This window comes from Cydia amplana, chromosome 21, assembly GCF_948474715.1.
Source record: "Cydia amplana chromosome 21, ilCydAmpl1.1, whole genome shotgun sequence".
Lineage (NCBI taxonomy): Eukaryota > Metazoa > Arthropoda > Insecta > Lepidoptera > Tortricidae > Cydia > Cydia amplana.
In genome coordinates this window covers 8376330-8394749 of record NC_086089.1, presented here as the reverse complement: position 1 = coordinate 8394749, position 18420 = coordinate 8376330, and the positions used below count along the sequence as shown (strand labels likewise).

General features: G+C 45.6%; 1 protein-coding gene across 1 annotated transcript in view; it reads right to left on the bottom strand.

Moving 5' to 3' along the window:
* Window positions 1-5993: 5993 nt before the first annotated feature.
* Window positions 5994-18420, bottom strand: part of LOC134658206 (titin-like) — a 40294-nt gene continuing 27867 nt past the window's right edge. The window contains exons 5-10 of the mRNA XM_063513815.1: window positions 17110-17330; window positions 16159-16388; window positions 15426-15627; window positions 13255-15079; window positions 7196-8698; window positions 5994-6055 (exon numbers count right to left, since the gene is read on the bottom strand). Of these exons, the coding sequence (XP_063369885.1) occupies window positions 5994-6055; window positions 7196-8698; window positions 13255-15079; window positions 15426-15627; window positions 16159-16388; window positions 17110-17330 (4043 nt within the window). The remainder of the gene's footprint in view (window positions 6056-7195; window positions 8699-13254; window positions 15080-15425; window positions 15628-16158; window positions 16389-17109; window positions 17331-18420) is intronic.

The following is an 18420-nucleotide window of genomic DNA, read 5'->3' as shown; positions in this document are numbered from 1 at the left end:
TATACAGAGCTAGTTTATGAGAGTCCATTCACTAAAATTATATGGTACACACTTGCAATTCATGCTTGTATAATACAATAAGGCTTTGCATTCCTACTACTGTAGTAGATCCGCGCCGACCTACAAGCAGGCGCTATCTCTGTACACCGAAACCTCGCAAATCATATACCGAACGTACTTAACACGTAACATATATTAATTTCCCCATCTATACATAAAAATTTACAAACTCACTATAAAACAAATGAAAAAAACAAACGTTTTAGGGCTTTTTTTAAAATAAATATCGAAAACCCGATTCTTTCAAATCTGGACGTTCTTAGGCTCATTCTACTCAGAATCGACAGCACTCTCCATCCTACCATTAAAAAAAGATGTCCCAAAATGTCCATTCCATTACGTCACGTTTTTAGTATGAGAAAATTTTTCACTTGTATGTAACGTACAATTTTCATACAAAATTTTGGGACATCTTTTTTTAATGGTAGGATGGAGAGTGCTGTCGATTCTGAGTAAAATAAGCCCAAGAACGTTCAGATTTGAAAGAATCGGGTTTTCGATATTTATTTTAGAAAAAGCCCTTTAGACAACACCCGCTGATGGCCCGCGCTAGGCTACCACACGCTCCTCACACGATAAAGGGCACAATATCAGGCAACGTACGTTCACTATAAATACCCTATACATATTATGTACGTACTAACATTTGTATTGTATCACTCGGACTGAACAGCGAACACTGAGCGAAGGGGTGGTTCTAAAGCCGCGTAAGACGGTCTCAAACAAAAGTCACATCCTCAAATTATTGCTTTGAATAGAGTCCCTGGGGACTTAGGAACAGAAACTAGACGTAGCGACCGTGCAGCACAGACAACTAGGCAACGCTTCTGTTGTTTGACATTTGAACTAGATGGCGCTGTCTTACATTTATTTTGCAGTAACTCCATTGCCAGCCAGCCTATTATGGATAGCTTTATCCATCTTTATCCACGTGATAAAATAACTGTCACTGTTTAACACCGTGGGAAAGAAAGTGACGGACACCGTTTTATCACGCTGTCACGTAGACAAGAACGACCATCATATCCGTACAGGTGTTACAACCGCTATACCCTACATTTTCGGTAGCAAAGAAACGATTGAAAAAAAAATTAAGAAAATAGATTCAAATTAATGTTGGAGTTTATCGTCAAAAGATTTCATTGTTATAATCATTTTCTTGGGTATGAAATACGTCCTCATATTTTCTTGGGTATGAAATATGAGGAAGTTTCGATACGAATTTCTAAATTACACAAATTTAGTTTTAATTTGAAAATCAGTGCCGTGTCTATGTCACGACTTAGGCCGAGGAGCGGCATTCTATTTGGTTTTGTAATCATTGTTGTTTTTTGTTTTGATGTATAATGCTACACGTAAATTTTTCTATTCTACAACTTGTGTGGCACTAGCGCCATCTAGTTGAGATGACAAAGTAACAGAAGAAGTATTTTTAAAATTGTTACGTCTATAATGTCGCCTGTGCCTAAAGTCATGTTCATCTATTCACCGAGCACCCTTGGGTCATTCATATTTTAAAGGCGAAACAAACGTATTGCAAGGTTAAATTTTGAATACCAATTATTCTAATTTGCACCATACGATGAACATGACATGTGCATAATTATAACGAATATTTTACTATATTTTAAGTGACTGTTGTATGAAGTGGCAATAAATATCTAGCATCTAATTACGCAACTTATACGTTAAAAAATTCCATCTATTATTTACAATGTAGAACGAAAGCTTAAAAGTATTTTATAAAGTCACTGGTATCGGACACCGACATTTTTGCTTAAAACCATGTGCTAAAAAGGGTGTCATTCTGAATCCCTAACAACGTTTGTCCTAAAGTCACTTGCCCTAACTGATTTGTCCTAATGGGCACATGCCCTAACGATCAATTGTCATAACAATTATTTTCCATAATGTAAAGTTCTGAAAAATGGTTAGGTTTTAGGACTTGCTGCCACAAAAGTGGGTTAGGTTAGGGTTAGAACTGCGATCCCCGCCAAAAAGAAAATATGCTTAATAACATTAGGATAAGTAATCAATAATTAGGGAAACCAAAATTAGGATTTTTAGTGTTAGGACAACTGATCATTATGACAAACAATATTAGGGAATGCAAAGTTAGGAGAAAATACTTTAGGGATTCAGATATAGATCCGCTAAAAATATGGATTCCTAATTGCCGAAAAAATACGTTATTTTCTTTTTTTCTTTTGTTAAATCTTTGAATTTTCTACTCTTGTGAGAATGAATCGGCTAGGTTAAATTTCTGTCTACAAATACCAATTAAAACAACTTATTAATCGACAAATCGAGAGAAATCCATTAAAATAATATATCGCGCTCTAAAATTGGGATAAGGAAAGTAAATAATAAAGGGCGTCAAATAAAACTTGTTTAGTATACTGGAAGCCCATACAGACAAACTGTTGAAACACTCAGTCGCGATTATTATCATTTCACTAAGAAATTATCCAAGTATCGTTTCACATTTAAATTACAATTATTGGTCGTGAATTCTCTTAAATATTACGCTAACGTTACAACCGTATCGTAATAGCGGCCGCGTTTTGGGGAAACGCCACTTTGGTTAAAGTGCTTTTTCATTCGGTCGTATTATACAGGAGGTAGCCAGCAGCAGTAGGTACAGACAAGGCACGATCGCGCGGCCCGCCTCAATCTATAATACCACTAAATGAGGTAGTATATTCACAAAATTCATCAAGGTAAAACCAGTATTAAAATATCTCTCCGGAGCTAAAATCTAAAACTTCAAATCAGAGTCAGATTCAAAATGGCGTCTTCCAAAACGTCAACTACGAACTACACGCCGCGGCGTTCACAAGTTACGTGCAAAAACGTATGAAAATATGTTTTAAAACTTTATGCATTTATTTCATTTTATATCTCTCGGTTATTTATCCTATTTATAGTCGAAGACACGTAACTAAGTCGCCTAGTTCGCCATATTCCATGTCTTTGAGTATATTAACAAATGTGCCTTTGTACAATAATGATACACCTAACCTCTAAACTAAGGCTCCTACTCGGCTACTCTTCGCCTCCATTTTTTTACTCACGGTCATATTCCCTACAGAAACAGCCATAGCCATCCCAATGCGCGAAAAGCTTACTTAAAATTACTCAGAAATTAAGTTACACTTAAAATGTCGAGTGCATTAATAGTGAATGGTAACATGATTTGTTCACTAAATAAAAATAAAACGCGTAAAACGGCCGTCCACGATTCTAGATTGAAATATGCGGTAGATAGCATTTACAAAACGAGACACACCACACACTAGCGTCTTTTGAGCGTCGGCGTCTAGTCAGCGCTATGGAAAATGGCGTCGCTGCGCAGTTGCGCCAACGTTGCGTCGAGCAGCAGCCATAGAGTTGACTAGACGCCGACGCTCGGAAGACGCTAGTGTGAAGTGGCCCTTAGAGTCCGTCTAAGGTCTACACAGACTGCAGAGTCTGGAAGCGCCACCATAGCCAAACTCCAATGAAAAGTATGACGTTTATAGTGGCGCTGCCACACTTGGTCGCTGCCCAGTCGGTGCATATTCGCTTAGACGGAGCCCCGGGCAATCGCCATCAAATATAGCTGCGCCAATATCTGAACACTCTAAAAGCCATTAGGGTTAATTTTGACAAAAAAAATGATCAGACAAATCTAATACATAATACATAATTTAGATACACACTTTTTCTTATAAATCGAACACATGTTAGATACACTTTATGTGCCAGTAACTGGCACCGGCGAGCATTTACATAGCATTACGAGCGGCCGAGGTGCTCAAAAATATCTGAACACGCCTTGACACCTCGTCCTGCCCATTGTGATTCCTACAGGACATATTCCGTTTTTGGTAAGTTACGAATAAAAATCCCTGGATAGGTTGAGACAGGTTGACTTTACACTGAAACATCTTTATTTATAAATTCATTGTTTTTACCTTTAATTCCGACGTTTCAGCTGAGTTGCACCAGCTGTGGTCACGGAAAGACTGACGTCCCAACAAATGTCAACGGAGATATTAATAAAACACCACTAAACTACCCAAATTAGTTAATAAAAACCAGTGTGCGGATACTGTGAGTGTTGTGTGTTGTACCGTGGACAATAAACATTAAACTGACGGGTAGCTGCAATTTCTTTGTCTACCCCGAACATTTTTATTAACTAATTTCGGGTAGTTTAGTAGTGTTTTATTAATATCTCCGTTGACATTTGTTGGGACGTCAGTCTTTCCGTGACCACAGCGGGTGCAACTCAGCTGAAACGTCGGAATTAAAGGTAAAAACAATGAAATTATATCGCGGTAGACCCGTTTGTGTAATTAAATATGTGTACAAAACTTCTTTATTTAGTCAAAATATGAAACAAATGAAAATCAACTCTATTTCCTAATAATTTGGTTTAAATTTCAATGGCTTAAACTGAGTATGGTAGGCAGGACGAGCGAGGCTATAAGATAGGCGTGTTCAGTCAGATGTTTGTGATCAGCTGGGCCGCTCCGATATATTTGATGGCGATTGTACCGCTTTAGCTTTTAACGTGTTCAGATATTTATGCCAACACTGTATTTGACCGCGGTTGCCAGTGTCGGTTAAAAAAAATCGGCTACCCCCTGCATAAAGTCTGTGACTATATTTGATGCCACTCCTTACATACTTGTATGAGGTCGCAGCACCACAGACATATATTGTGAATAGACTACGCTAGCTCGCCTCAGACCGTTATTATTGCACGATTTCTAACAATAAGCACGCACCACCCGATTTAGACCCTAATCGAATGAACTTGAGATTCGCCAAATCTAAACACGCGCAAACTTGTTAATTATAGATAATTTTGAAAATAGAACGAACGTTCGACCGCTCACGCAAACCTCATTGAAGGCACACCGTGTAAGTAATCGCACAGTATTGCGTTGCCCCTGTAGTCTTTTGCCAACCGAAAAACCACCTTATGTTCTTAATTTACAATTTAATTTTGATTGCCACTTCGTCGGACTCAAAGGTAGCTTGGTACCGTGAATGACGCGTGCCGATTCACAAAACTCGTAGTATTTTAGTTTTAAACTGATTTTTCCATTCATCATTCATTAAATATAACCGTAAGGTGAATCTAAAAAGATTTAGATCATTCAATAATCAACTATTTCTCCTAGTAGTTTTAAAACTAACCCAAAGAACGGTAATCAATATTTTAATATTTTTTGAGGGTTGAAAGGAAAAATCTGTATAAAACCAAATTCAACTTATAAATACACCGGAGTCTGTACATTTGACAGCCGAAACGCTCTCTAGCGAGCGGGAACTAGTATACAGCGGTTCCCTAAGTATAAGTAACACTTTGTATAGGCATCGCAACGAAAGTGAACATATTACTGAATGTAGTATTGTAGTATTGATTATTCAATTAATGTCGAGCGTTTAAACTGCGCTAACTTTGATCAAATTTACTTTAATGTCGACATGTTCTCGGAGCATCATAATAACTATATCGTTTGTAAAGTTTTATGGAACACTGTATGGCAAGTCGCATACAAATGTTGCATGTGACGTCCAACTCTATATAAAAATATGCGAAGTTTCTAAACTTTCTCTGTAAATCGCATATTTGCGCCCTAAAGAACTGCTTAAAACGCTGAATCACTAATTCGGCCTACTCTGGTTGCGATACCCACAGTACCTTTACAACGAGTTTAACAAGGTTGTCAGTACCGTCTGCGTACACTCGCCGGCACCAATACATCAGTATAAGCGAGAGCTCACGGTAAGGGCACAGCGATCTCCGTCTTGGTGGTCGGTCGTCAGTCGCGCGGGTAGAGCAGGATGGGTGCCGGTGTGGGGCGGGGCGTGTGGGGCGTGTGGGGCGTGTGGGGCGTGCGGGGCGGCGCGGGGCGGGGCTCCGCGCGGGTCCGCCGTCACTTGCCGTCGCGCGACGTGCGGCGCCGGCGCACGCCCGCCGCCAACGGACCGGCCTCCACTGTAATGACATATTCACGTTATGGGGCTGATCAAACCAATGAATAGTTTCAGGATCTGATAATATCGATACGGACAAAGTGTCAAAAATGTGTATACACTACATAGAAGGTAGCATCCTATAGAAGTGGTCTACGCGTGCCTCCGTGAGGGACAAAACATATAAATCTATGATTGGTCAAATTTATTTGTTATGGTGGGCAACAAATAAATTCGACCAATCACCATTCTAATTTACGGTGGGGAATAAAAACAAAATGTGAGACTGTGACAAGGACAAACAATAATAGCGCTTTCGCTGCCACTCCTACTGAAAGATACATAAGTCTATCCCGTTCTGTCAGTTATCCCCACCACTCATGCCCAATCCAGTTTAATACTAGATTCATGATACACTACCTTAATGGGCAATAAGGTCGTGTATACATATTTTTGGCACTTTGTTCGTATCAATTTTTAAAGTGACTGCGCAGCCGCACGATCTTTAGAAATGTTGTCGTCCCATACAATGTAACGCAGTTAACAGCGTACGGCGTCAATTAGATAAGACGAAAGTCCATGGGCATACGAGACGTAAGCCGTCATCTGATCTTTTATCTGAGAAGAGATGTGAATTTTTCAGTTTCCTCACAGTATTTTTCTTCGATGAGAACATGATGATTGCACACAGCTTTGGGAACAAATCAAATTTTATTTTACTCGAGCGTCCACTCAGGTCTTACAGTAAGGGCTAAGTGGACGCTCGAGTTAGGCGTGCAGCGGTGCGGGGCGTGCGGCGTGCATGTTAAATAAATGCAAACGTATAGGAGCGGCCTTAGTGCACGCTGCTCAAATCACTCGTGACCGCTCCGAGCGTCCACTCAGGCCTTAAAAGTGAGGCCTGAGTGGACGCTCGAAGCGGAGCGTTCGGCGGGGCGTGCAGCGTGGCGTCGAGCTCCCAAGGGATTTGAGCAGCGTGCACTAAGGCCGCTACTATACGTTTGCATTTGTTTAACATGCACGCCGCACGCTCCGCCCCGCTGCACGCTCAACTCGAGCGTCCACTCAGGCCTTACAATTACACAGCTTACACTAAAAGAAACTTCGTGAAGGTGCATAAAAGTCGGGAAAAACGCTAGAAAGGCGATGTCATACAACTCACCGGCGCTCCTGGTTTTCCTGCGGTTGGGCGCGCCGGCGCCGGCGCCGGGCGGCAGCGGCGCGCCGGGCGCCTGGCGGCCCGAGCGCCGCGTGTTCACCCCCTCCCCCGCCTTCACCGCCTCCACCGGCGCCTTCCCCCCCTTCACCACTTTCACCACTTTAGCGGGCGTCTTCCCTCGCACCTTACAGATGAGAGGCTCGTCGCTGTCGCTGTCCGAGTCCTTTTTTCGGCCCTCCTTTTGGCTTTCGGCGCCGGGTTGTTTGACGCCGTCGACGCGGCGGGGCTTCTTTTTAGGCCTCCCGGCGGGCGATAGGCCCTCTTCGCAGCTGATGGTGCTCGCGCAGGAGCTTTCGGACTCCCTCCGCTTCCGTTTCGCCCCGGGCGCCGGTTTGACCGGGACCGTCGCGACGGTATTCACGGTTTTCGGGCTCGTTTTATCCACTGAGCCGCTTCGAAGGCAGTTGCGGTTCTGAAGCGCGGGGGAGTCGGACCTCGTTTCTAATTTGGGGATCCCGGGGCTGAGCCGGGGTGTTTTGGGTCCGTCGGCGGGGCTGTTCATCTTGCTGCTGGACCTCGTCCGGACGCTGCTCCGGGGCACCCTCTCCAGCGCCGACGGAGACGGAGACTCGGGCCTCTTCGCCACGTAGTCCGGAGTGGGGATCTCTATGAGAAGTTGCTCCAGGAGACTTTTATCGGGGAAGTCGGCTTTCATGGGCAGCCTCTCCAATTTTGTGTCCGGTTCCTTGTGGTCCCCCGACGCTTCCCCGTTTTCTGCTACAGGTTTTTCCTCTTTAACCTCCTCCGGCGCGCCTTTCTCCTGGTTTGAGTACGTATACAGCGGCGGGCTGACCCGGCTCGGGAGCGGGTCGAATTCGTCCTTCTCTTTCTTAGGCTCCTCTTTCACGCTTTCCTCCGGCTCGGGTTCGGGGTCGGGGTCGCGGCGGATCGGGGTCGGAGGTCGCGGTGGATCAGGGGGTCGGCGCGGCGCGTCGTCGCCGTTAACTTTCGGGGAAGGTTGGTCGTGGTCGCCGTGCATTTTGGCCAGCTCCGCCTCTATATCGCCCAAGTCATCCAGATCGGGCGGCGGCTCGTACCTCGGGGGGGCAGTCAGCGCTAACCTCTCGAGTAGTTCATCCGACGCGGGGGGAGGGACGCCTATGATGCGGTGTACGGAGGTGGGGGAGGTGGAGCGGGGCATGTCGAGGCGCTCCTTCCGCTGCGGGCCGGGCGGGCTCTGGCTGGCCTGGTTGGGGGATTTCTCGGACAGCGCGTCCATGGACTCGATGCCCGAGTCCTCGCCCTGAGCCTGCCCCGGGGAGCGCGCCACGAACTTGTCGTCCTGGCGGTCCTGGCGGTCCTGCGCGGCGGAGGCCTGTCGCGCGCGCTCGGCGACCAGCTTGCAATAGGACTTGTCCTTGGGGCGCTCGCGGCGGCGCGGCGGCGACGCGGCGGCGCGCCCCGGCGACACGCGCACCGTGCCCACGTTGGTCGACCCCACCGGCTCTGCAAATCATACCGGCACTTTAGACTTGGACATCGGGATGAGACTAAAGGCATCGCCACACAGGCGTTTTCCGGGCGCGTGAGCGGGGCACGCCGCTTTTACATATAAAACGCTCACGCCCCGCCCGGAAAACGCGCCTGTGTGACAAAACCTTTAGGCCCAGTTGCATCAAACCGTCTGTCACCGTTAAAGTGTTCGCTAAAGTTTATTATATGGGGCATTATCTATGAAAAGGGACCTTATTGTCGATGGCGCTTACGCCGCACAGCGTCGCGCGGCATTGTATTTATATCGGAGCATCGTTAATAATGGCGTAAGCGCCATCGACAATAAGGTCCCTTTTCATATATAACGTCACATATGGGCAGTTTCATAGATCATGCTGTGTGACGTTGATCAGTCTTTAACTGTGATTGGTGCAACTGGTCCTTATTCCACCAGTTTTACACAAGCCGTGTGTTTTTGTTAACTGTAAACTATGAGTGATTCAGAAAGTCTATAGTCTCATTTCACACGTCATTCACACTCGGAGCTCATTTACACGGTGCGAGAACTCGCATGCGAGTTTCATTACATTGCGTCATTTGATCGGTCGGCTGAATTGATGTCACCTCAATGGTCCGCAATGTAACTAAAATCGTATACGAGTTCGCGCGCCGTCTTAATGAGCTCTTACGGTTTTTTAAACTCAAGCTTCTTAGGAAGTATTCCTAATCATAAGTAAACGTGTCCACACAAAACAAGCCGTTTTCGCGTAGAATTTGCCTCGGAAAACGACTCGGTCTGTGTAGATGCCTATAATGCTCGCTTATACACAAACTGAATTGCTACTCGCGGCCATTTTGTTTTGGAAACGAGAATTGAGTCATTTTGTTAAAAGAGAACTCGAAGATATAAAGTAAAGAACGCAACCGTGTTTTCAAGAAGTTATACTTCTGTTCACTTATTTTTAAAATTAAATATTTACCAGTATAATTAACCTTTATGTATGTAATTTCAAAGTACAGCAAGCCCTTTTTACACCTGGTTGTACACATTGTGCATGTACAGTCATCAGCAGAAGTTGCTAAGCGGTCGAGGTGTTCAAAATGACCTTGACACGCTCTTATTCTCTTAACAATAAAGTCCCGTCAAGATCATTTTGAACACCTCGCCCGCTTAGCAACTACTGCTACCGACTATAAATACTTATACTATCTCCTATTTATATACGTTTTCTTAGGTAATTAAGCATTGGCCATAGTTCACTCCATGCAAAATAAAGAGACACCATAGTTGTATTTGTGATTTCATTTTAATCCAAAAGGACTCCAACAAGTTACATAGTTATTTAAAACACTAAAAATAAATATATCATCTAAGTTTTAGCTATTCCATATGTATATTTAATTAGGATAATAAACACAAGAAATGTATCACTAATGGTGTCACTTTATTAACACCTAGTCGCTAAGTTATTATACTTTTTTTTTTAGCATTAGAAAAAAGTTAAACAATCTTGATGTGTCTTTTAATTGAAAAACACGTTTTAAAAATAAGTCACGGCAAATATGTAACAATTATGAATCTAATACGATCATTTATATTCTTCTGCTTTCGTAAGTAATAGTTGCTGATTTTTAAAAAGCGTTTTTTCAATTAAAAGACTTGTCAAGATCGCTTACCTTCTTTCTAATGCTAAAAAAAACGAACTATAGTGAGCACACTTGGCTGTAAAGGGGCCCACTGATTAACAGTCCGCCGGACGGTATCGGCCTGTCAATTAGAACAAATAGCTGACCGATACCGTCCGGCGGACTGTTAATCAGTGGGCCCCTTAATCAAGAACATCTTTGATAGTACATTTGTTGGTGTTGATATGCCTCTATCGTTTTTGGATATTCAAAAAGATAGAAAGGTGAATGAATGATTGAAAATGTGCAGGGCAACCAGTTACTTTATTGAGTAAATGTAACAAACATGTCTTTTGTACAAGGCACATTTTAAGAGCCCATCAACGTGCACACTAGCGCCATTGCTAAATAATCGTGATTATTTTAATTTAGCGAAATACATTTAAAAAAGGCGATAGCGGCCTAAGTTAAAACGGCCGTTTTTGTTTTGAGTTCACAGATTGACGAATTCAGCAACATAGAAACTAGTTTGCAAAAGGATCATCGTCACCTATTAAAAATAATTCTAATTAAACATAATGCTAGCGCTAATTGCAGTTTGAGCATTACACATATTTACGAGTACGGTACGAGTAAAGCATTATGTGCGATTGCCAAGTCATTATATGTATTACAAATTAAAGATATCTTATTGATACGGTTTTAACACCCCCTGGCACTGATTAAAATAACCGACTTGGTTTCACATTACATCTCAAAACTTTTTTGTAGTAAAAGCGTTGTGAGACTTACACCTTTTTACATGTAATGTTTTTGATGGGATCTCATCTCTTTTTGTAGGCAGTCCTTTTCGGGTACTCATACCCATACTATGTATACACATATCATAACTAAACATATCTTCATTCATACTCACATCGTACATCGTAGTGTACCTTTACCTACTATTTGTAGGAACTGCAACAGTAACTTTGTAATATCATATATTTATATGGGATTACAAACTGACTTATGCAGTTCTTAGATCTTTAAAACGTGACTGATATTGCAATATTTTTAGGTTTTCCCTTTATGTGGCCATTAAACCCTAACTCTGTACCATGGTCTAATAAAACATGGTCTTCTCTTCCCAGAGTGTCACTTGCCTACGTCACAATAACATTGCCACTTTATTTCAACATAACATGTTACATGGGTATATTATATCTATGGTTAATAAGTTAAAATATTTCTTTATAATTTTATAATTTTCATTTATATGTATTTTATCTTAAATTTTACAATAACACGTCATTTTTAATTATTCGTTAGCAATATCTTCCGATTCACGAAAGAAATTTCAGACGTTCGGGTAATTCTGTTTACACTACTGGCAACACAGGATAGCGCTGTCACATTTGACAATCCGCCATTTTGTCCCTGACCGTCATCCTTGTCGAACGCGTGTTAATTGTTATTTCCTTCTCGCTCAGTGTCAGCAGTCGCAGTGTTTTCCAAACTTTTCACGTCGTAAGCTTGGTAATTAATGTTTTGTTACGAAAATGGTTGGCTGCTCTATTCGGAACTGTAAGAGTAGGAGTGAAAAGTGCAGTATAGATTTGTTTTATTTTACTATGTTTCTACATGGATAACTTAAAATTAATGTCGTTAAAATAATTTTCACCGTTGGTTAAAATTCTCCCACATTTTAAAGTTTGAGAACCTGTAAACAGCATGATGACGTAGGCAAGTGACAGTTAGGTCATTCGCGAATCTCGGAAGAGAGTACCAGGCGGAGTATATTATTATACCATGCTCTGTACAAAATTTCAGCTCTCCGAGTTTATGGGAAGTACTAGTTCTATTCTGATGATCATGAGTGAGTGAGCGAGTGTCATAAATGCGAAACTTTGCTTTCGCTTAACTTCGGAACTAAATGACCTACAGACTTGAAATTTTGGATTTTAAGTATGTGATTATAGCTTACTGGATGACGAAAATTTCTGCGTTCTAGTCTTATCCAGAGGTTCTCAAATAGGGGCCTGAAAATGCGGCGAAATGGTTCCGGTAAAGGAACGGTACGGCAGTTTGCTTCGCGCTCGACTTGGCGTGGGCACTGCCGTGCCCCCATATAATCAAGATTATTTAGCAGTGGCGCTAGTGTGCACGTTGATGGGCTCTTAATATTTTATATGATGGATTTGTTTACATGTTAAAGATGTGCCGTATGCAAGAGAAATATTTAATGGTCGTTCCTTTGCCGCTTTTATCTCATGTACAGTGGAGATAAAGATCATAAATATGTATACACTTTTAACATACGTATATCAATGGAAGAATGTGAAAAATGAATGCATATTGACGACCTTGACTTGCCAACAGATACGGAAAAGAGCCTAGATGTTAGATTGCATAATTCAAAATGTCTTTGACCACCTTGACTGCTTTCATATATTTTTGGTAGCTATAATAACAGAGTTAAAATGAAAAAAAAAAAAAACAGAATACAAATATTTAATCTTGATTTGTGTAAAATTTACCCTAACAGGCTAAAGGTACTAGCTTGTTGTTTTTCAGTATGTTGCTACTAGCAAAGATGCCACTAAGATTGCACTTGCCTCAATAGAGAACCAACCCTGTGCTTGTAAACATTACACTAATATTGTAAACGTCAGTTACCTTCCCAACCTCATTTGCTTGAACAACTCTATCAACAACAACAACTAATTATAATATCTAGTTTGTACAGTCACCACACGGGATTGTTATGCCATTTAGGGTTCTTGCTAAATTGGAAATTCTATAGCGTAAGTATTGAACAACCAATTTAGCTAGGACCCAAAATGGCGTAACAATCGCGGAGCGTGATGGTACTTTCCTCATCAATTCCCTATTTAATATCGTCCACTAAGCAAAGGTTGGAAAGGTATCTGACCTTTACAATGTTCATAAGACATACACACCTGGACAGGAACTATGGCTAATCTTCCTCTTTTTCTCGGTGATGAGCCCGTTGGGCGACACGACGGGTTCCACGGTCCGTTTGAGCTTACTGTCATCGCACTTGTCCGCACTCTCGTCCGCACTGAGCGTCCGCTCCTTATGACACTTGAGCAACCTACCCTCCAACTCACTAGCACCACTAACACTCTCACTGTCCGGCTCCTTACTGTCCGTTTTACTATCACATTTGGCGTCCTTGTCGGGTAACTTTTTCTTAGCCTCGTGGTTCGGCGTCTCTCTGTAGCCCTCGTTCTGGGCGTACTTCCCCTCCTTGTCTAGCATGTCGTTCTTCCATTCTTTGTCGCGGTCTATCTCCATGGATTTCCCGCTGTCCGGGAGCAGTTTGGACTTCTTCTTCTTCAGACTGTCCAGGCTCTGGACTTTGTTGTTGAGATGCTTGTAGTCCTTTGTGACTATGTGGGCGTTTTTGGATATCGTTTTCATGCGATAGACCACGTTGTTGTCGCCCGGGATCTCGGTCTTTATCGAGTCGCCCTCGTAGTGGTTGTTGAGCTTGAGGCTTTTCACGTGGAGGTACTCGTCCTTCGAGTTCTCGGGGGGCTCGGCCGGCTTCGAGGGGGGCTCCTCGTCCCGGCGGTGCTTGTCGTCCGGCTCCGAGTTCTTTCTGATCTTGAGCTTCTTGGGGAGGTCCCCCGGGGCGAACTTCTTCTTCTCCTTCTTGGAGTTCTTGATGACGGCCGAGTTGCGGCCCCGCAGCGAGATGTGGAGGGGGGGGACGCGCAGCTCCGGCTCGCCGGGGCGGGGGTTCGCGAAGCTGACGTCCGCCTTGTACACGGGCTGGACCACCGGCTCGTTCTTATCCAACTTTAGCCGGAGCTTTATGGATTCCTTTTCCCCCGGCGAGCGGGGCGCCTCGGGGGTCGGGCTCGGCCGCGGAGGTGCGGGTTTGGCCGGCTTGACCTCGCGCACGATCTTGTCCTTCAGCGTGGCCGGCTTCTCCTTGGCGCCGGTCGTCCGCGGCTTCCCGCCCTTCGGCGCGAGGGGGTCCTTCCTGCGGAGCTTGAGCGGGTCCGGGCGCGCGTCGTCCTCGACGGGCGTGGTCTTGGCGATGCCGAACATCTCGGGCTCGCCGCCCTCGCGCTTGCACTGCGCCACGGTCAGCTCCTCGGGCTTCTTGTCCTCCTTCGGCGGCGGCACGTCCGCGTCGTCGCGCATGAGCGTCTTGATCAGGTACCGCTTGCTCTGCTCCTCGATCTCGCGGGCGGTGGCCTGGGAGCCGACGGTGGCGGTGGCGGCGCGGGGCGCGGCGCGGGGCGGGGGCGGGGAGCGGAAGGGCGCGACGGCGGGGGCGGGGGGCGCGGGCGGCGGGGGCGGGGGCATGTCTTTACAGGGCGGGGGCGGCGGCGGCGCGCTGGGGGCGCCGGGGGCACTAGGTGTGCCGGGGGCGCTCGGAGTACTGGGGGCGCTGGGTGTGCTGGGGGCGCTAGGGGCGCTCGGGAGGCTCGGGGAGTTGACGGCGGGCGCGGGCGACTCGTACGGCCCGTTGAAGGGGCCGGCGATCTCCTGCAGGATGGCGTCGGGCGTCGGCTGCTCGCGCGACTCCGCGTACAGCAGGTTGTCGGAGATGGAGGCGAGCGCGGAGTCGTCGAGCACGTCGAGCGTCGGCTGCAGCTGGTCGAGGTCGATGTCGGGCAGGTCGGGCAGCGCCAGCGCGAGGGAGTCCCGGTAGGGCTCGTTCCAGTCGGCCGCGGGGCCGGAGGCGCGCGCGCCGGCCGACGCGGCGCGCTGCCGCGCGTTGTACTGCTGCTGGTAACGTTGGAACTCCTGCGGAATTGACACAGATTATAGGATGTGAAGAAACTTTATCGCTTAAGGCCTCGGTATCCCGTTGGTCTGCGTTTCTTTTTAATAATTATCATTTATCACTCTAAGTCCCACAGTAAGCTCACTTAAGGGTTGTGTTGTAGGTACTTAGACAACAATATATATGAAACATATAAATAAATACTTAACTACATAGAAAACACCCACACAAACCCACTCATCACACAAATAAACGTCCTTGAAATTAGATTATCATTAGATGTTGTGGGTATTTATGTATGTAGCCTGCAGCGCGAAAATGTTAGTTGTAGGTCCACGTGGTGTGATGGCTGTGGGGGTCCCTCACCTGGAAGCTGGACTGCGTCTTCTGGTCCATGGAGGTGGTGGAAGGCGGCATGAGGGCCTGCAGGTCCTCGTGGGTGACGGGCTGCAGGCGCGGCCGCGGGTACTGCTTGTAGGGCGGCGGCGGCGCGAACTCCGCCGTGTAGCCGGGGGAGGGGAAGCGGGGCCGGAGCCCGCCGGCGGCGGTGCCCGGCGTCAGCGGGGCCCTATGGGAAACATTATTTATTAATTTATTTTATTTGAAATATGTTTACATGACCTTACAGACAGATCCAATGCGCCATGAAACTTAACATTAACATATACCAAGCAGGTACATATAACTATTATTATTATAACTTTAGTATATGGGGCATTGTCTATGAAAAGGGACCTTATTGTCGATGGCGATTACGCCGCACAGTGTCGCGCGGCATTGTATTTATATCGGAGCATCTCTAATAATGGCGTAAGCGCCATCGACAATAAGGTCCCTTTTCATAGATAACGTCACATATGTGTAAAACTGCGGAATATAGTTGCCATGCCTTTTTAAATAAAAGGTGGTTGCATTGCAAACTAAATTCGGAAATGTTATTTTGTTAATTTAAAAAGATGGTTATAATTTTCTTGTAAAATTATTTATAATGACGTTAATATTATTTAAAAAAATATAGTTTTTTTTTTTGTAATCGTCGCAGATAAGGAGGGAATGGTATTTCTTTCTATTTCTGGCTGGTTATAGCGCAGCTACCAACCTGTAGACAGGCTGCTGTGGCAGCTGCGGCCTCTGCGGCGGCGCTGCGCGGCGCGGCGGCGGCGGCGGGCGCGGCGCGGGCCGCGGGGAGGCCGCCGGCCCCGGTGGCGGCCCCGTCGGCCCCGCCGGCCCCGGCGGCCCCGGCGTCGGCGCGGGCGAGGCCGGCGGCCGGGGCATAGGCGGCCGCGGCGCGCGGTACTCAAACGGCGCGCGGCCCACGGCTAGCTCCATCTGGAATACGGACGTTTCAATATTACGAAGCTGACACCTGAGCCGTGCACATCTTCGATCAAAGGTTTAAATATGGAACGTAACTTGTTGTGTACAAGGTTCAAATTCCTTTGATTAAAAAGACACGCCCCTCCTCCAATCGTTTTACGTTAGCGTTATTCATAAACAGATGTAATGCATTATTGATTTCCGTCGTATTTTTTCGGAAACGTTCGTATTTGCCATGCTACTTTTTGTACCAAAACTGACTGAAATAGCAAAACACGTTCGTAGGTTTCCGTGAAATTACGATGGAAAATAATTATGAACTACATTGGTGCCAGTGTTGGCCCAAACGTTAATGCAAATGACCATTTTTAACCATTATAAATTGAACCGTAAACTGTAACCGTCCGTTACGGTTTACTGTTCAATTTGTACTGGTTAATGGTCAATTGCAATTAACGTTCGGCCAACACTGATTGGTACAAGCCTCACTTAGCTAGGTTGCGATGTTTTATCAGTTCCTATTGCCACCTCCTGTGTCCATTGTCTATCATCAGATCCTGTGTCTAAAAGTTGCCATAACAATAGTATCACCTGTCCGTCCTGAGTGTCCAGCTTGGCGGTGTGCGGCTTGGGCAGCTTGGGTCTGGGCGCGGGCGCGGCGGCGTCGTTCTGCAGCAGGTTCACCAGCAGCGGCGACGACATGGCCACTCATGTATCTAAACAATAGTCTCACCTGTCCGTCCTGAGTGTCCAGCTTGGCGGTGTGCGGCTTGGGCAGCTTGGGTCTCGGCGCGGGCGCGGCGGCGTCGTTCTGCAGCAGGTTCACCAGCAGCGGCGACGACATGGCCACGTTGGGCGGGGTCTTGGCGGGGTAGGGCGGGGGCGGGCCCGCGAACGAGGTCGAGGGGCGGGGGAACTCCGCCGGCGGGCGGACGGTCGCGGGGCCGGGAATACCTGCGGAAGAGGGGTTTTATTAGCTGATGCTGATATATGGCCTGACCGGCTATATAGGCTGGTTTTAGTGTCATACGGACCGTCGGTACGGAGCGATCCGGATTATCCGCACAAGTCGTTTTAGTATCGTGCGGACCGCCTCGGAGTACAGACGCGAACAATGCATCCAATGTGGAGGGTGTCATTGCAGGAAAAAAAAATTGCATAGAAGGAGACTACATGTTGACCCTTTAAACGAGCAGAGAGCCGTCGCGGGAGAATTTGTTACATTATACGGTCATTTGAGGGCTGACGAAACAAAGTTCTTCATATACTTTCGGATGTCGACCAGAAGTTTTGAGGAACTACTGTCAAAGACACGAATTAAACTAGTCTGTTGCAGTTTACGACGTGTGCTTATACCACTCGTCGATTACTCGTTCTGTATCAACATCGCGAATATCGTGAGTCGCCATGATTGTACTGCGCCAACGCGTGCGCTCCGCACGATACTAAAACGCTCACTGCAGGCAGAGGCGCGCGAGCAGCCGTCCGCGCGGATGGCTCCGCGGCACGGACGGTCCACATGACACTAAAACCAGCCATACAAGTTTCCATCGTATTTTCTCGGAAGCGTTAGTATTTGTCATGCTACTTCAGTCAACGTCAGTACTTTTGACGTAAAACGTCTTTAAAAACCCGTAGCAGAGGTGCCGAACCAAAAACCAAGTGTAACGAAAAGTGTTATGACGCGGTGGGTTATATCTCTGTAATTATAATACCTATATGTATAGTTATAACATCAGTGTATAGAGAAAAGTAGCCATTACTCGAAAATGCATGTGCCGCTGACATAGATGGCGCTGATTCTACGCTAGAAACGACGCAAAAGGAGCTAAAAAAACCCTATTTTCAGTGTTAATTTAGTAATTACTCATCAGCCCATTAACCGATGTCCGAAAAATTAGTGTCATTTGATAGATCTTATTCCATTTGAACAAAATATGAGAAAAATAAAACACGCGAAATTATGATAAGCTGCAAAAAGGTAAAACAGTGACAGTTTTTACAGAAATTTTATCACTACTCTTGTTTGAGGCCACTGTGTGCG